Source organism: Acomys russatus, chromosome 16, assembly GCF_903995435.1.
Source record: "Acomys russatus chromosome 16, mAcoRus1.1, whole genome shotgun sequence".
NCBI lineage: Eukaryota > Metazoa > Chordata > Mammalia > Rodentia > Muridae > Acomys > Acomys russatus.
Window position 1 is genome coordinate 36,301,943 of NC_067152.1, and position 19,860 is coordinate 36,321,802.

Consider the following 19,860-nt stretch of genomic DNA (forward strand, 5'->3'; position numbering starts at 1 on the left):
TGTAATCGGTGTGGGCATATCCTGGGATCTTCAGAGTCGATGAGAATCTGAGACCCAGATCCAAAGTCAGGTGGGAAGGAATCTTGATCTCTAAAATCCAGCGGCAACCATCAGATGCTGTGAGAGCCAGGGAAATTCTTCAGAGAAATTTAAAAAAAAAAAAAAAAAAAAAGGAAAAGGAAAAGGAAAAGAGAAAATGGCCAGGAAAAATCCCTGGGCTGGGGAAGACCCCACTTGTCTTTTCAAAGCACTTGCTTTTCCTAGCATGGTCAACACGGTACCATTGGTAAGTGGAGTGTGTTCTATACCATGCTTTTAGGTATGCTTTTGGACTGTGGAAACTCCAGGAAGTCTGGAGGTTAATAGTTAAGCAAGTATATCATATCAGCCAGGTTTATAGGAACACTGTAATTATATAAGCAAGCTGTTGGTTCAATAATCAGCATCTAGCTGGATCAGGGAAAATTTTCCAGAGCACGCTTGCAGTGTAATTTTCATTTTTTATAACTTACTCACATGCCAGCCTACTCTTTCAATTTCTTTGTACCTCTCTCTATTCTAGAACCATTTGAAAGAAGAGCAAAATCATACAGTATACTGCTAAATTCAGTTTAGAGTGCAGTTCTAGGAGATTCTTTGTTTTACCAAGCTTATTCTTCCAAGAGAGACATATACACAAGTACATAATTCATCTTTTAAGCTATATTTTCTGGAAAATATCTGTATATATTATTATTGTACATATAAACTGCATACAGATTAAATAAAACAACATATAATTTCTAAAAAAAAAGGTACAGTTTGGAAAATAAATTATATTTTTTGTAACTGATAGATTAAATTATTTTCCTTTTGCCAGCTCAGTTTCAAAACCGTAGTAGCCTTCTGCTCTGGGGCACAAAATGGGCTTTTTCTCCAGGAACCCTGTACTTACTCACCATCTTTCTCATCACTGACTTAGTTCCATCAACATTACAACAGTGGCTAAGGGGTGGGGTAAGATGAACCACTCCCGGTCGCAGTTGTGCAAACCATGGGGTTGCTTTGTCTCCCCTTGCTGAGCAGTTACATCAATGTAAAACCCAGCTGGGTTCATAGGACGTGTCAGCCATGTTGTTTCTTTCTTTCTTTTTTTTCCTTTTTCTTTTTTTTTCTTTTGGTTTTTCGAGACAGGGTTTCTCTGTGTAGCCTTGGCTGTCCTGGACTCACTTTGTAGACCAGGCTGGCCTCGAACTCACAGTGATCTGCCTGCCTCTGCCTCCCGAGTGCTGGGATTAGAGGCGTGCGCCACCATTGCCCGGCTTCAGCCATGTTGTTTCTTTCAGGTGGCCTGCCCAGTGATTTCCTGTGAGATTTTGTTCTTGGCTGAGCATCTATTTTTATAGGGAAAGTAGGGGAGGATGCAGATTATATTTGGAAGTGGCTTCAGGAGAGAATTGAGAGACTTCAATATGTGTGAGTTAGAATATTTTCTCCATCCCAAATTTCAGTCTTTGTGTGTGTGTGTGTGTGTGTGTGTGTGTGTGTGTGTGTGTGAGTTTCTTGATGGCTGTGTGTGTGTATGTGAGTTTCTTGATGTGTGTGTATGTGTGTTGTGTGTACATGTGTGTATGTATGTATGTGTGTGTAGTATATACATGTTTATGTGTGTTCATGTTCTTGTGTATGCATGTAGAGGCTGGACATCAACTTCAGGTGTTGTTTTCCAGGAGTCATACACCTTGGGGCTGGATAGAAGGGCTAGTGAGTAAGAGCACTTGCTGCTTTTGAAAAGGACCCCATTTCAAGTTGCAGCACCCGTGTTGGGAGGCTCACAACATCCTGCTTCTGGGGATCTGATGCCTTTGGCCTCCTTGAACACCTGCACCCATGTGCACTTGGGCTTGTGCCCTTGCACATGCGCACATATACCTGTAATTAAAAATCAAATAATTCTTTAAAAACTTTAATAAAAGTAAAAATCACCCACTGTGCTTTGTGAGACAACGGCTTCTGCTGTCCTGGGCCTCACTCATCTGCCTAGGCTGGCTGGACAAGGAGTTCCAGGGATTAGCTTGTCTCTGCCTTCCCGGGGTTGGTATTACAAACATGAGCCACTACACCTGGCTTCTTTATGCGGGGTCTGGGGCTCGAACCCTGGTCCTCGTGCTTGTGTGATAAGTACTTCACCAACTAAGCCTCCTTCTCAGTCCTTGTATTCCATTCACTCTAATGTTACGTCTCTAAGGACAGTGTATCTGTTAAGTATTGAGGGGGTGTGAGAATTGGAGGACTGCCTTTCTTTGTTAGATGCGTTAAGCGTTGCTGACCAGCTAACCCGGTCTGTGCACCTTGCGTAGTATTCCGTGGACACAATGACAGAGTCCTATTTCTGCCCTCTAGAAGCCAGTTTTCTAGTGGGATGCATTTGTCTGTTAGGGCTGCTGGACAAAGCCTCGCACATTAGGTGGCTTGAGTACCAGATATTTAAAGCTTTATTCATCTGAAGTCAAGCTGGCAGTGGGTCTTGCTTCTTCTGAGGGCTAGGAGGGTGACCTCTGTCTCTCTCCTAGCTTCTGGTGGCTTACTGGCAAGCCTCCAAAGGCCCTTCCTGTGCAGGCTCACCACCCAGATCTTTGCCCTCCAAGTCACGTGGCAGTCTCCCTTGTCTGTGTGTCTGTATTCAAACTGTCCCTTTTTTATAAGGAAGCTAGTCATACTGGAGCAGGGGCCCACCCGATTCCAGGGTGACATCATCTCAAGTAATGACATGCAACCACCCTGTTTTCCAGTTAGGTCACATTCTGTTGGTAGTTAGTTGGGATTTCAGCATATTAAATCTTGGGGGGGACATAGCTCAGCCTATGACTTGGGAAAGCAAAGATGTCAACAAGCCTGTGATGTGCAGTGTGATGAACAGGTCAGGCACAGAGAGGCGTGTGGGAGATAGGGAAGCCTGTCAGTAAGGGAGGGTAGGAACTTGGCATAGTAGACCTTAAAGTGTGGCACTCAGGAGACTAAAGAGATTTTAAAAACAAGAATCTTGCTCACTGGAGGTTGGCTGCTTCTAAACTGGGATGTGGCAAATTAGAAAACAAACATGCACACACGTGTGCGGGCACATAAGCTCTTGCTATTGATTCCCCAAATTGAGTAGCGCAACTAATGAATTACTCTCAGGGGTTGCCATGGGCAACTCTGAGGTATAGACACAGGGGTGGGGCTCCAGGGGCGGGGAGTGGGGGGGGTGGAGAGCTTCCTTCCTATTGCAACAGGTGGCCATTGTCTCAGTGGAGCAAAGCTGGGGAAATGAGAGTAAGGCCTAAGCATCTGTAGCCGGGAGAAACTTATTTTTAGAAAATGCCTGTAAGCCTTAAAAAAAAAAAAAAAAAAAAAAAAAAGGACTACACACGTGTTACCAAGCCTTTGCAATATTGATTTGTGTGGGTGTGGGTGTGTGGGTGTGTGGCTTGTTTGTTTGTAATACTGGGGGTAGAAACTGTGACCTCACACATGTGAGGCAAGGATACCTCACCGAGCTACGTCTCTCCAACACTTGATTAGTAACACAAGGCCTTTTAAGTTGTGTGGACATGTATTTAAACAAACGGGCAGCTTTGCCATCGAAGATCTAGATAGTCAACGTAAAGGCTGTCTATACATGACCCTACCAAGAGCCACTTTGTGAGCAGCGACAATAAAGAAAGACACAGGTAGTAGTTATATGGTGTGTGACATGGTGAAGGTTAGAGTTAGTGGGGAAAAAATGGCCTTTTTATTGTTGTGTGTTGAGATGAGTGTTCATCATCCATCTACTGTCCCGCTGGCAGCTGATGGTGACTATGGAGGCCAGGTGCGCAGCCTAGAGAATGTCATGGGGTCGGGCCCAAAGCTTATAACATTATCACAAGTACTGTTGTCCACTTAGGGGATGCTACAGACCGAGGTCATGGGGAAGAGAGCAGAGATGGTACAAACAAATGAACTAGCATAATAAAAAGGTTGGAAGGAGATGAATGAAAAAGAAAAGAAGAAAGAAAGATGGGAGGGAGGGAGGGAGAGAAGGAAGGAAGGAAGGAAGCAAGCATGTTGTATTTAGAAGAAGCCTGGGAGGTACGTGTAGAAGGATCCACAGAAAAAAGAGCAACAGAAACCAGTTTAAGACTTGTCCCAGACAAGCCCAGACTTATCTTCTGTGCCAAGTACCTGTGCCCAGCTCTCTAAATGGGACCCGTGGTGTCGGAGGCAGGTGGGAAGTTTGAACCGGCAGCATTGCCCAGGCCCTGTTGTTTAAGAAAGCAGCACCTACCAGTTTTCGTCTCTCAGGTTAGGGGGTGCACACAGTGCAGCACATAAAGCAGCCCCAAATCCTGAAAGCCCAGCAAGTACTCACGGGAGTGCTTTCTAGAAATTCTATCAAAAATATATCAGGGTCTTGGAAAGAAGATTCGATCCCAAAGAGTTTGCAGTATTCCTGTGAATGCCACTCTACCCTGTAATAGTGACTAGCCAGTGGCTACTCTGTGCAAGGCTCTGCCCCAAGTACTTGATTTTTACTAAGCACTTGATGCCTCGGGGTAGCTCCAGTGCTCATAAAAGCCTAGGAAGTAGATGGCGTTCCCACTTCATAAAGAAGGAAATTGGAAATCAACTGACTAGCTTGTCCTTTGTCACACTGTTAGTGGACGTGAAGCTGGTGTCCGGATCCAGTTCATTTGAGTCCTCCCCTGCCCGACTCTTTTCTCTTTTCAGTCAAACCTAGGACCTTTAGTATCCTAGATGGACATTCTACTACCAAGCGGCATTTCCAGCCCAAATCCTCTTGAATTCTAAAGTTCGTACTTCCCTGTATGCCACTAGTATGTTAAAACAGTGGGAAGCTACAGTTACATGGTGGTGAAGGAGCAGTCTGTCAGATACCTGTGTGGCATCGTAGGTTATGGAGGAGGGGAGACAGCATTAGTGAGATAGCTGCTGCTGGGATAGGGTGGATGTAAACCTTTCTGGAATATGATAACAAATGAATGTATGCATTTGTGCGATTGTGTGTGTTTTGTGTTAGCATCAAGTCAAAGAGGTCTCGTTAGTAAAAATTTCATTGAGTCCAATTGTAAGAGGCTCAGCTGGCCATGATGGTTACGGAGTGACATGGCTCTGACTTGGTCCCTCCACCTTGCCCTCCCTCCACCTTGCCCTTCTTCCACCTTGTCCTCCCTCCACCCTGCTCTTCTTCCTTCTTCTTTTTCCTCCACAGAGTCCTCATTAAGCCTTTCTCTGGGATCATCTCTACTGCCTGCCTTCCTCTATGGACCAGGATTTTGCCCACTCATCATTTGCACGTGGGGGGAAAACAGCCATTAGCCCTGGACTGATATGGTTTTGTGGCTTCTTTAAAAAGTCTTTGCTATACTAACTAACTTACTTACTTGGTGCCATGGTCAGTGTGTGGAAACTCTGGAGATTGAACTCTGGTCTTCAGGCTTGGCAGCAGGTGCTTTTATCTGCTAAGCCATCTTGCTGGCCCAACTTTATAGCTTCTGTGTGTACTATTTCTGAACTATTTATAGTCTGTAGTCTGAAATAGAATTCTGTATGTTTCAAAAACAAATCCTTTAGTGAGTGGCTATTTGGTTGTCTAGTTCTAAATCAAGTATTCATCACCTTCCTCGCAAATTATCACACGCATCACTGTCCACTTGGGGTGCTGCAGAACCAGATTATCTGGGTAGTCAGGGGAGCTGGAACAAGCAAATGGGTTGACACAATAAACAGGCCAGAAGGAAATGCATGAAATAAAATGAAAGCAATTGATATGCCTGCTTAGACTTACATTTATTTATTTTACTTTATTAAGAGTAGTTTTAGATTTCTTTATTTTATGTGTATGAGTCTTTTGTACACATGTATGTATGTACTTCATGTATGTGCTTGGTGCATTCGGTCCCCTGGGATTAGAGTTCTAGAAGGCTGTGAGTCACCACACAGGTGCCGAACCAAGGACTCAAGCAAGAGCAGGAGGTGACTTAACCTCTGAGCCGTCGCCCAGCCCCAGTGGTTAGACTTACATGAAACGATGTGGTGACAGTGTTGGGAGCTTGTATGTTTTATGTTGTTCTTTCATAAGGAGTTATTAGGAGTAAGGGCATATTCATAAATTTGAAAGTGTCAATGATATGGCTTGGCTACTGAAAAGATGTATTTCCTTAGATTGGCTCATGTTCACTGTGTATAGAAGAGGCCATGGGTGCGATCATTTATTCTGTCACCAGTTGCCTTTGTAAGGAGGGCTGTTAAAGCCATAAAATAAATATTAATAAGAGCGGGAGATGACTTGCTTAGAAGCATGAGGTACTTAGCTTGAGCCCCAGAACCTAGATAATAGAGTCACGCCTGGTGGCAGATGCTTGTAATGGCAGTGATGGGGCGAGGTAGAGACAGGGCAATTTCTAGTGTTTACTGGCCAGATCCTTTCGTCTACTTGGCAAGTTCCATGCCATTAGTGTTTCAAAGCCAATAATGGTGGCACCTGAAGAATGACACTCAAGGTTCATTAATGTCTTCCACAGGCATGCATATACATGCACATACACCCACATGTCCAAAAACACGTGTGCACACCGATAATGTGATCTGCTTAATCATCTGAGGTTATGCCCTTGACCAAAGAAAATAAAAAAAGAAAATGTCACTGTTGTTTTCTGATGCCTATGTGGCAAGTGCAAGGCTGTCCAATGATGCGACAATTGTCTAAATTGATACCATTGATACCAGACAGAATGTAAAGACAATATATTGGAAATATATACTTACACCTTAGAAACCATGTGGGCTGGACACCTCATTTTAGAGATGAAGCCATCTGAACCAAGAGGAATTAAGTAGAAATGCTGAGGTAGTGGTGAGACCCCAATGGAAGGAAACTGGGTCTTCTAAAGCTCACACCTGGACTGCTGGTAGCATCTCAGTAGCATTTTTTTTTTCTTTTCAAGGTTTATTTATATACTTATTTTGTGTTTGGGTGCCCTCTATGCATGTACCCCTGCAGGCCAGAAAAGAGCATCAGATCCCATTATAGATGGTTGTGAGCCACCATGTGGTTGCTGGGAATTGAACTCAGGACCTTCGGAAGAGCAGACAGTGCTCTTAACTGCTGAACCATCTCTCCAGCCCCTCAGGAGCATCTTGATGCTGAACTGACTTAGACTGATGGAGGAACCCTTCTATTCCTCCTGTAAAAGCAGACACTAACCTGCTGGGCTTGAAAGTAAGTAAGGGGTGTGCTTGGGTGCTGGAACTACTGAGGGTCTGAGTCTGGGCGGCCCAAGAGTATGGTTAGCAAGGTGAACAAAGATGCTCAGATGAGAGCAGCGATTAACCAAAAGTTAATTAAAACGGGAGAAGGAGAATGCCTCAAAGAGCTGCTGAGAGCTAAATTAACTGAGTGCGGTTGGAAGTATCAGTCGAAGGCAGGCTGTAAAGAGGTAATTAAAGGAAAAGGACCAGAGCACTTTACTGTTGCTGACTTGATGGCTGAAATCACTCTAAAAGGCAGAGCGCTGGTACCTGACAGCATAAAGAAGGAACTCCCACAAAGAGTAAGAACATTCCTTGCTCAGCATGCCAGGCTTTAAGCGTGCATTAGAATGGGCTGTTCTGTGGATTTATTTCTGAAAGTAAAACTAGCCATAAATTAGAAATTGATTTCCCAAAATAAAGTCCTGTGTGTTTTTTTGTTTTGTTTTGTTTTGTTTTGTTTTGGTTTTTTTTTTTTGTATGATGGTTTAAAAAAAAAAAAAAAAAGGAAGGAAGAGAGCACCAAGCACACTGGAAATCAGGATCTCTTTTGATTGAAGCATCAGATAATTGAATGGGTGCATTTTGTCATTTTGTAATATATATAGCCATTCATTCACCGAATATTAACGATCTCTATGTGGCTCTTGGAGAGCTACTGAGGAGAAGGTAGGAAGAAGAATTCTCTTTCTGTCTCTCTCTTTGTATTTGTCTGTGTACGAGTGCGTGGGTGTGCACTCCCCACCTTATTTCTTTGAGACAGGGTATCTCAGGGAAGCTCACATTCCACAGGGCAACAGATGTGTCTACTGACATTTGCGATTTAACGGTACCTCCAAAGAACCAATTAGCCATGCGGATCTTGCAGCGTGAATGACAGAACGGAGGACAAGAAGGGGGAGAGATAGTGAGAGCAGACCCACTTCCGGTCCATAGACAGAAGGAAACAGCGCTAGAGTCTAGAGAATCCTCAAGTTCTGTGTGGTGGAATGGAGGGATCACCAGGCAAAGGAATCAGAGATAAGAGAGGAGGTGTGGACCAAGGGAGAGATTCATTGCAGGGCAGTGTGACTGGCGGGGCACCCTTCAGCAGCTTAGCATCATTTAGTAGTTTGGACTCAACTGTTCATCTCCATCCCTTAGCAGCAGAGTCTTGCTAATATTCTGAGTTCAGTACGGAGCAGAGAACCAAAGTGGCTTTGGGGAGCTTTCTGTTGACAAGTCCAGGGCTAGGGTTTATCAAGAGATCGAGACGGATACCAACCTTTAAGGGAAGAGAGTTTGTGTGAGCTGCTGGGTATTGGATGCGGCTTTCTTTAACCAGCGTTTGAGAATTCAACTCCTAATGACACTTTGCTGGCATCTCACCCACTTGCACTTGACCCTCTTCAGCAGGGCATGCCTTGAGGTCTGATTCTAAGGGTTTTCATTTATATGGGCACGTCTCCCACGCCGCTTCCCCCCGCTCCCCCCCCCCCCCCCCCGTGCCGGTGAACTGACTTGACATTTCTGCCTGCCCAGAGCCAGGGAGTTTGCTGGCTCTCGGCTGTGCGCTTCCTCCGTGAGGTCACACTGGTGTTGCCTCACTTGAACACCTGCCATTCTGGAGGTTTGATGAAGTAGAAGCTCAGCGTATGTGTTGTAGAGCTGAAGACCTTTCAGGCCTTTTGAAATCACTCTTATCCTGGACAGGGAAGGGGGGGGAGAGCAAGTGCTAGAGAGTCTTACAGAAGTGTGAGACGGACACTCGGGTGATAACGGAATGCAAAACCAGATGTAAGGTGATTGCTTTCGGTTTTCATAATGCATTGAAGGTTACTTTTGTGTCACTGTTTTTCAACTTGAAATTTCCAAAATCGGTATCCATAGCTTTGCTTAGTTCTTAGCAACAAACTTAGCAACCCCCCAAAACACCAAATTGAGTAGTCATCTGTATTTTGAAAGTCCATTTTTAGATTTATTTATTTCATGTGTCTGAGTATTAGCCTGCATGTCTGGGTACATGTGTGTGACCTATGTCCGTGTGTGCCATATTCCTGTCTTGGTGCCCATGGAAGTTGGAAGAGGGTGCTGGAACTTTGTGGATGGTTGTGAACCACCATGCAGGTGCTGGGAATTGAACTCAGGTCCTTTGCAAGAGCAAGTGCTCTTAACTGGAGCTACTATCTCATCTGAAAGCATCCTAAGGCCTTGGTGTCCACCTCTGTGACTGAGACGTCTCTTTATTCTCTACTTCTAAGAGGATGCTTACTTTGAGAGAACACAAAGAAGCTAACTGTGTGAAGAACACACTGAAAATCTTACGATATGTTACCTTCTGCATCTGGCTCCTCTCAGGGTTCATATATGTTCTGGCACGAATCAATGCTTCATTCCTTTTAAAGGCTTCATAACCTTCTACTACATTGATAAACCACATGCCTTCCTTTTATGTTTCTGATAATCACCTAGCGTTAGAGAGTTTCAGCAAAGGCAATTCATAAGTACAGGTAAGAATAGCTAATACAACAACGGAAATCAGGAGCCCATCTATGAGACTTTTCATCATTTAAGTGGAAAGATAGCCTAAAAGAAAGGAACACATTTTAAGTCTCAGGATGAGCCAGAAATGTTGGTGTGCATCTTTAGTCCCAGTGTTGCAGAGGCAGAAGCAGATGGACCTCAGTGAGTTAGAGGCCAGCCTGGTCGATGAAGCAAGTTCCCGGCCAGCTAGGGCTATCTAGGGAGACCTTGTCTCAATCAACATCATCATCAACATCATCATCAGCACCATCATCATCATCATCATCATCAGTAGCAGCAGCAGCAGCAGCAGCAGCAGCAGCAGCAATGACTCAGGGATGGAGGGAGAGTTTCCAGGTAGACATGTTTCTCATAGAATTAGATAGTTTTCTTGTAAAGCTAAGTCTTCCAGTAGCTGTAGGACCCGAGGAAGCCCTGAATCAGTAGTCAAACATACAGATTCTGATTTGGTTTAGCTGGTATCCAGCTGTATGGCCTCATCCCGCTAATCCCCAAACGTCTGCTTCCTATGTTGGCTACTTACTTGAGTTTGGCTCTGAGTCCGACCTTCTGTTCAGTTTATTTTACATGCATTACCACATGTCATCCCTACAAGATTCACAGGGAAAAAAATAAAATAAAATAAAAGTGTATGCTTCATGCTCCAAGAGTGAAGTTTGATTGAAATATGGGCATTTTGTATATTAGAAAACTGGTTCTTTTCTTAAAAAAAAAAAAAAAAAAAAAAAGGATTTATTATTTATCATGTTTATGTGTTCAGGTGTATGGGTGTCTGAGGAGGTAGGAGAGTGGGGTTTCAGATCCCAAGAGTTGGAGTTATGGGAGATTGTGAGTCATCCTATGTGGTTACTGGAAACTGAACTCAGGTTCTCTGAGAAAATAGCAAGTATTCCTAACCACTGAGCCACCTCCCCAGCTCTGACTGGTTCCTCTTTGGACGCTGTAGTTTAGATCTCCTCTGATGTCACTGTGATGTGTGTACTTGTTAATTTTTCTCAACTTGACACAGACTATAGTTACCGGGGAAGGGGAAGCCTCAACTGATAAACTTTCTCCTTCAGATTGTCCTGTGGGAATATCTATGGGATATTTTCTTGACTGTTGATTGATATAGAAGAGTCCAGCTCACTGTGAGTGGTGCGACTCCCAGGCAGGTGGCCCTGGAGTGGGTAAGAAAGCAAGCTGAGCAATCCTTGAAGACTGAGCCAGCAAGCAGCATTCCTCTACAGTCTCTCCTTCAGTTCCTGCCTCCAGGTTCTTGCCTGATTTCCTGCGTTGACTTCCTAGTATGAAGTAAACTCTTTCCTAAATTGCTTTTTGGTTAATGCTTTACTACAGGAACAGAGAAACAAACTAAGACAGCAGGTAGAGGAGAACACATCCTTGCCACTGCCAGATAAAGGGCTAAGTATGGATTTCCCCTGGTTTCATGGCACCCAGCTTGATGCGAACCTCTTACTGCTGAGCGGTGGTACCTAGAGTGATGCAACCCTCCTACTGGTGAGAGGCAGGGGTTAGGCTCCCTCATAGGTTTTAACTGATAACCCCATGGTTTGGAGGGGCACCTGGTTTACTAATTCCAACATAGTCTCTACTCGTGCTGTAGAGGGCATGGCCCTGTTGTCACTTTATGACGAAGCCTGGCTTCCTATGATCTTCCCTAATACCATCCTTAGTGGACAGAGGAAGTGACTTTTTAAAAATTGACAACTCCTTTGGATTTGCTGACTACCCAACTTATTAGACAACCACTTAGTTATTTTGCGCATAGAATGTTCTTATTTTTATATCCACTTGACTATTTTCATATTACTTCTTCATGGGTTCCCCCATCTACTTCCCAAATGTGGACTCTCCCTATCCCCCCAGAAGGTGTTTTCTCTTAAGGCAGGGCTTCCTCCATGAGCATCTCACTGTGTCCTGTCCTCTGGGTTCTGGTGCTCATCATGTGACTTCAAGAGCTGTCCCCTGAGATCCTCCCTCTCTTTGATGCTTTCATCCTGGCAGCCCTACTCCTTGAGTGACCTTTGTGCCTCTGCCTCTGCCACCACTTTGCAATTAACAACTCCAACCCAGAATGTGTTCTATTTCCTCCCAGTTATGCTTTGTTGTCAGTTTCCCAACCTTGGTCCATAATGATGTTGTTCTTCTAAGCCTGGGGACATTAAATCATCTGATGCCTTACTCTGTCTCGTCCACTCGTCCTTACCCATGGTTGTATTTAGGAACACACACACACACACACACACACACACACACACACACACACACACACACACACACACACTAAATATGCTTCTGCTACTTGTGAGCTGTGCAACCTTGAAAGCTTTATTCAATTCAGCTTCCTGGCCTATGACTTGGGAATGATGACAGTAGCAGCTACAGAGACTCGATTCAAGGATGGAATGAGATCATCTGTGTGCCCTACCGAACACTCTTAAGACCCTGTAAAGACTCAGCGATTGCAGCCCTGGGTGTCTAGTTATGTACGATGCTTTTCTCTACCTTATTGCTGAGGTTTCCCTGCTTGCTTTTTTTTTTTTTTTTTTTTTTTTTTTGAGGTGCATTGTGGGCTTTTCCATCCTAAACCATCTAACTTACATTCAGCTTATTTTCTACTCTCTACCTTGCTTTTTTTTTTTTTAAAGAATGCAGACCCGTTTTGTGTCTTTCTTTGAGAAGGCTTCTTTATTTTTATTTTATGCGTGTAGCTGTTCACCTGCGTATATGCACGTGCATCAGGAGTGTGCGATGCAGTGCCCTTGGAGGCCGGAAGAGGACATCAGGTTCTCTCTGAAGCTGGAGTTACCAGCTGTTGTGAACAGCCTGATGTAGGTGCCAGGAGCTGAACTCCAATCCGCTGCCATAGCAGCCAGTGTTCTTAATTGCTGAGCCATCTCTCCAGACCTTTTCTTTAAATAATTACTGATTTTATTTCACTTAAATATATCATTATACCCTCCTTATATTTTTGCTTGTTTCTAGAATGACACTTTTTTCTTCTTCAAATTTTGTTCATTTATCTGGCCTCAGCTCAAGTGTCATGGTATTCTGTGGCTTCTCCCTCCTGTTCCAGTCTTTCCTCTTTTGAATTTACTTAGAACTGGATTCACCAAACCATAAACAGTGGCAACATCAGGTGCCATCTCCTTCTTCCATTTTGGCCAGGTTTAGAAGCCTCTGAATGCTCACCCCAACCTACCTGTGTCAATGATAGAGTGTCCTGCTGCATAGAATATTAATCCCTGAAACTTGTATAGTCTTTTGCACTCTTCACTATGCAATTGACCAAAGCCTGGATACTCAGTCCCGGGAGGCTCTGAGATTCTAATTGGAGGAAGATGGGTAAGGACCAGTTTTGTGAACTTGGTCTTGACACTGAGCATCCCTAGACCATCGTGTGTCTTACCTTTAACTTCAGGTAAGAGTCCAAGTTTTCCTGTAGATCACAGACTGTTGTGAAGTGGCGGGGGACAGAGACGTTGCAATAGTCACGGTTGTGACTCAACAACACCAAGAAAGTGGTACTTAGGGAAGGAGGGTTATAAAAAGCTTCTGGCAACATCCATCCAGTAGGTAAAGTCTCTTGCTCCCAGGCCTGTCAACATGAGTTGGATTACCAAGACCCTCCCCCGAGGTGCGAGGAGAGAACTGACTCCTACAAGTTGTCCTCTGATCTCTTTCCCTCCCTCTCTTTCTTTCCCTCCCTTTACACACATACACATACACACACATACACACACACAGCACATGGAGGTGCTGTCATCTTTGCCAGGTGCTGAAACGGGTCCCATGTTGTCCCTTCCGATTGATGTTTTGCCATTAGAGGCTGATTTTGACTTTACAGTGATCACTCTGGTTTATGTTTGCCCTTCCAGGACGGCAGGAGAGTGTGTATGCAGCATGTTAGCCTGTGTAAGAGGTGGCAGGCTGTCTGCCTCAGAAAGTGTGTATGTGGGGGGGGGGGGGGAGGTATTTCCCAAACACAGAAGGGGACTCCCATGTCCAACCCAGCAGTCACAAAGCTGTTTCTCCTGTGTTGACCACCAGCTGTCTTTCACTGGAGTCTCTTGGGAAACCCAAAGTACCTGCCCATGAGGGAAAAAAAATTTTTTTTACCAGCTCCCTGAGATAGAGGAAGGAAACTTGACTCAGGGAATTCAGGCAGTGGAGAGAGAATCTCTTTGAGTCTTAGATTACTTACTGACCTCAAAAGCAAAAGGCCTGGCTCAGCCTTAAGCTGGGGCTGTCACTGAGCTAATTCTGGCTCACTAAGCAAAAGAGAAAATGGAAATGCGGACACCAGCGCCTTGATCAGTGAACAGTGCTCAGAGATCACGGGTTTAAAAAAGAAAAAAAAATCTGACATGCATCTTGTTAGCTCCGAATTACAAAACTGAAGAAACAAAGCAATGCTTGTCCGACCCCCTTCTTTTTTCCTGCTGTACAGAGAGGGGGAACGGTTACATGCTGGTATAAACGTAGCTTGCTTGAGAGTTGCATAACTCCCAGGTGGTAACCCAAGGTTAGGACCCTGTCTTTCAGTTCCCTTTCTATGTGTTTTCTCCTTGTACCGCGAGTACTCCCCCATAAGCATCCCCTTTCCTTTTATGAAATAAATCAACTGTGCTCATAGCCTGAACAGTAAGGAACACTAAAAGACTGTTATGTGTGGCAGTTGTGCTGATGGCAAATACACGGGGACTTTACTTCCTGGGGATGGCTATTTGGAGGAGTGAAATTTTATGAAAAAGTGAACTTGGTCGAGGCTTCTCTTCTGAATTTTGAAGACTTAATACTATTGGTTTCGCTTACGTAAGTGTATTGATCTCAGGTTTAGTTCAGATTTATTTCACATTATTAAAAGAGCCCTGTCACATTGCCTAGGAAATTACATAGGTATTATACACCTAAGGTGTTTAGACTTTAAGCCCGGGAGAAAAAAGTTTGTTTCTACCCGGCAACAAAGGTATTTTGGGTACAGAGCATGTTGCCTTGCCAGCTGCTCCCTCCTTGGGTGTTATATTTACCGTCATCCCTTTGGTGATTAACAGAAAGCGGGGTATAGGAGGGTGGATCTATCACTTTAAGAATATCAAGTTTATATAAGCAGACCAATAATTGGCAATCAGCCATTAGGCAACAGGCCTCACCATTCTCTTAAAGAATGAGCGTGCCAGTCCAAGGAGACAGCCTTGATTTACTTTAGTCAACATTTTTTTTTTTTTTTAATTGAGTGACACACGAGAAATCTGAACTTATGCTAAATTTGGAGAGATTGAGTTGCTGGATTCTCACTCCCATAGCTAAGTCAGTGGCAGCAGGGCAATGGGGCTAAGCTGTTTTCTGTACCTCGGTTTCTCCAGTAAGGTTTACATTCAGCTGTTACGTATCTTTGGCTGTATTGGGTCATGACTCCTTTGTGACTAAAACCATTAGGACCTTGTCATCTCCCCTTTTCACAGAGGAGCAAACCTAAGCTCAGAGGGTTGAGGAATTAATTCTCTTGCAGACCTAGACCTTTCTAGCTAAATAGCAGAAGGTCTGGGTGCTGTGGAGACATGTCGCCTTTGACCGCCCACCACTCTTCTCCATCATTTTAATTTTACCCTCCTTTCCTCCTCCTTCCAACCCCCCCACCCCCCCACAGACACCAACACAGTTAGGAATCCTCCACTCTACCACAATTACAGCATTTGGTGGTTAGCGGGCGGGCGGGGGGGGGGGGAGGATGTCAGGGAGCGGGGGGGGGGAGGCTGGGGGGGGGCAGGGATGGGCGGTTCAAAACACAATTGATGGGCTCCCCAGTGACATCTTCCTTTGAGAATCTGAATTATGTACTTAGCTGAAGCACTCTTTGTTTTCTACATAGAAAGGAGTAAAGGTGGGTTTTGGGAGTGGGGATTTTTATCATGGAAGGCAGGCTAGTTAAGGGGGAGGGGCTGAAAGAGGGAGGGGACGAGTAGAGGATGAATTAAAGCAGGCTGTTTGCAGTGGTGGGGGATTGGTGGGGGAGAAGGTGAGGGGGGGGACTGAGAACCTTTCTGACCGGTGTTAGTGGACTATGAGAGAAAGCTGTTAATACCAGTACCGCAAGAGCAGATGGGAGCTGGGGACACATTACACAGGGCTCCCAGGCGAAGGAGTTTTGCTGAAGGAGAGCCTGTGTCAAAAGCCAGGAAATAAAGAATTACCAGATGGTTGAGGTCACTTGGCCGGCCAGTGTGTTGCAACCCCATATTGAGAGGCTGCATCTGGAGCCCAGTGGACTGAGGACAGGTGACTCTGAGGCAAGGAGCACAGTCTTCACAAGCTGCCCTTGGTGTTGCAACACTGTAGCTCTGATAACTTGCTGTCTCCAACTATAGAGCCCCAGGTCCCCCTCCCCTCCTCTTGAGTCAAGCAATGACTCTTGTCTCAGTCCGTAGGAAGCTAGCCCCATGGAATTGTCTGTAAACTCCAATTTAGCTCTTTAAACTCCAAGGCTTTACTTGAGTAATTCACTTTTCATGATAGTCCCTCTATAAGATATTTACTCTTCTTGTCAGGTAATTCAGCTTATTATTTCAGAAATAGCATTTCCCCCCCTTTTTTCCCCTCCCATGGGTGTGTGGTGCACGTGAATGAATATACGCATGCTTGTGTGTGTGTGTGTGTGTGTGCACTTGTGTGTGCATATGGGGGCCTGAGGTGGATGTTAGGAATTAACCTCCATGGCTCCCTCATGTTATCCATTGAGGCAAGGTCTTGCAATCAAATCCAGAATGTGCTTATATGGCTAGTTTTGCTAATGAGCTTTGCTCTCTCTTCCAGGGCTGGAATTACAGGCAGGGTCGCAGGATCATCCAGCTTTTTTTTTTTTTTTGAGACAGGGTTTCTTTGTGTAGCCTTGGCTGCCCTGGACTCACTTTGTAGACCAGGCTGGCCTTGAACTCACAATGATCAGCCTGCCTCTGCCTCCTGAGTGCTGGGATTAAAGGTGTGCGCCACCATACTGGGCTCATCCAGCTTTTTATTGGACTCTGGGGATCTGAACTAGAGACCTCACAGGAAGTGCTCTAACCACTGAGCACTCCTCCTGGCTCAAGAAATCTTATTATTTTGCTTGTCTGTAGTACCCATGGGCCCTGCTAGAGGTTGATGAGGGGCAGGCCTTTCTCTTCCAAGCCTGGGCTTAGGTGTCTGGGGCATCTCCACAGATCTCTTTGTCCCAATCTAAGTGTCACTACGCCCACCCTGGCCCTGCTCTTAATTACTCTTTGTCCTCCCTACTATCTCCTTTCCTTTGGTCTCAGCTGGAGCTCCACTCTGGACCTCTGCAAGTGACATTTGCAGCCACCCTGAGGAAATGAGAGGCTCATTTCTTCCAGGGTGAGCTGATGGCATGCAGGACCTGGTGTTCTCTGGGTGCTTGCCCTCATCTGGGCTCTTTATGCTGTACCACAGAGGGCTTGTTTACACTGCTAGAGGCCTGGGTTCTTCTTTTCCTAGGTTGGATATCTCTGTCCCCAGGCTCCTGGCTTTTCCTCACACGGATGTTGCTAAAAGCAAGACTCCCTTGACAACTGCCAGGCTGGAGGTGCTTGTGGGGCTGGCAGGATGTACATGTTACTGTTATCAGCCCTGCATGTTAGGTCAAGGTGATGGGCAGGGGCCAGGGCTCCTATGATGTCATATTTGAAAGGGACATTAATCCTTTGATGGCAGTGCCCCAAAGTTTTACAGAAACCTGCTTTTCTCTTTCTGTTAGGGTTTCTAAGGGTGTGGAATTTGGAGCCAGACTACCCTTCATACTTACTGGCTATGTACCTTAATATTTGCTTTTTAATTAGCAAGTAGAGCCAATATTAGAACTCAGAAAATAGGGTTAATATTAATATTATGTTACATGATACGCGTGGTGTATTATATATTGTCTATTATTTATATATGAGCAAGGTCTTTTTTTGTTTGTTTGTTTCTGTTTTTACATGGTCCTTGTGTGCATAGCCCTTGCCTTCCTGGAACTCACTCTGTAGAGAAAGCTGGCCTTGAACTCACAGAGATCCACCTACTTCTGCCTCTGGGGTGCTGGGACTAAAGGCATGTGCCACCACTGCCCAGCTATATATAAGCAGTGTTTAGGGACAAGTTGTTATTCAGCAAGCAGATGATGCATAGGAAATCACTGCTGTTTTTCTTTATGAAGGTTTTCTGTGGAGGGGAGCACATTCTAAGTTAAATCAGTGTATATTCATTGTACATTGTGCTGGCTAGCTTTATGTCAACTTGATATAAACTAGAGTTGTCTGAAACGAGGGAACCCCAATAGACAAGTTACCTCCATGAGATCCAGCTGTAAGGTATTTTCTTAATTAACGCTTGATGCGGGAGGGTGAAGCCCGTTGTGTGTGGCACCATCCTTGGGCTGGTGATCCCGGGTTCTACAAGAAAGCAAGTTGTGCAAGCCATGATAAAGAGGCAGTAAGCAGGACCCCCCACGGCTCATGCATCAGCGCCTGTCTCCCGGTTTCATTCCTGCTGAGTTCCTGTCCTCATGGCTTTTGATGATGAACAGTGAAATGGAACGGTGAGTGAAATAACTCGTTTTCACCCTAAGTTGCTTTGGTCATGGTGTTTCATCACAGCAGTAGGTACCCTACCTGTGGCATACATACTAGAAGGTGTATTATTTTCTTTTCTGTTGCTGTGACCAAACACCAAAAGCAACTTATGGAAGAAAGAGCATATTTTCGTCTCATGGCTCCAGACTGTAAGAGCTCTCCATCAAGGAAGGGAGGCATGGCAGCAAGAGGCCGGCCCCGTGGCAAGAGCAGGAAGCTTGGAGCATATGTTTTCAACAGAAAATAGAATAAACTGGGAATAGGGCAAAGCTATCAACTCCCAAATCCTGCCTGCAAGTGGTGAACTTCCTCCAGCAAGGCCACAGCTCCCCATAACCTCTTCAAGAGTACACCAACTGGGAACCAAGTGGTCAACTACATGAACCTATGGGGGACATTTCTCACTCAACTCCCAACACTGGGTACCGTTAAGATGTTTTTGTTGGGGCTGGAGAGATGGCTCAGAGGTTAAGAGCACTGGCTGTTCTTCCAAAGGTCATGAGTTCAATTCCTAGCAGTCACATGTTGGCTCACAACCATCTATAATGAGATCTGGTGCCCTCTTCTGGTGGGCGGGTATGCATATAGGCAGAACATTGTGTATATAATTAATAAATAAATCTTTTTTTAAAAGATATTTTTGTTGAAGTATAGTATGCACTTTGACCATATTAACTCCTCACTCCTCTCTTGTTCCTTCTCGTCCGGCATGTTTTTGGTTTTGAATGAAAAGCGAGTCTGGTTAGCACTCCCCAGGTGCCTCTGACCAGCACATGCTGTATCTGAACTTATTTTAAAGATGCAGGAATTGTCAAGTAGGAGGTACCCAGTGTGATCATTTGGTTTGAAGCTGAGGCCTGGCGAGTTCCTGGCTGGACCTAGAGTCAGTAGCATTTAAGAAGATTGCTTTCTGGAATGCCTGGCTGGGGGGCTAGGAAGCGGTGAACCTGTGCCCTCTCCCAGGGCTGCAGAAACTATTCTTGTCTCTCTGAGTGCTTCTCTCTCCGTGAGGGCACTTCTGGTGTGAGGTGAGGCTTTAGGTCTCTGTTCTGCCTCAGCCATCATGTGTCTTTTGCCTCTCAGCAACGTTCTGAAAGTAGAGCATGGGAGCTCAAGCCTATTTGTATAAAGGATGCCCTTGGATAGGTGTAAAAACTCTGTAGTCAAGCCAGGCGTGGTGGCACCCGCCTGTAATCCTAGCACCCTGGGAGGCAGAGGCAGAGGGATCTCTGTGAGTTCAAGGCCAGCCTGGTCTACAAAGTGAGTTGAGGACAGCCAGGATTCTGTGTAACAGAGAAACCCTGTCTTGAACTACTCCCCAACCCACCCCCAAACAAAACGAAACAAAACAAAATTCTGTATCTCATGACAAAAGCGAGGAAGTGAGGCCAGTCTTAAGAAACAGTGTTGCAAGGACACTGAACTCTCTCTCTCTCTCTCTCTCTCTCTCTCTCTCTCT

At 45.1% G+C, this 19,860-nt stretch overlaps 2 protein-coding genes across 4 annotated transcripts in view; both read left to right on the forward strand.

The window, feature by feature from the left end:
• The window catches only part of Map2k6 (mitogen-activated protein kinase kinase 6), a 121,271-nt gene that overhangs the window by 12,514 nt on the left and 88,897 nt on the right, over window positions 1-19,860 (forward strand). The gene's annotated exons all lie outside the window — the stretch shown is intronic.
• Window positions 6,986-7,688, forward strand: LOC127200597 (transcription and mRNA export factor ENY2-like). The gene has a single exon (XM_051158971.1). The coding sequence runs from the start codon at window positions 7,308-7,310 to the stop codon at window positions 7,608-7,610; it is 303 nt and encodes a 100-aa protein (XP_051014928.1). The 5' UTR covers window positions 6,986-7,307; the 3' UTR covers window positions 7,611-7,688.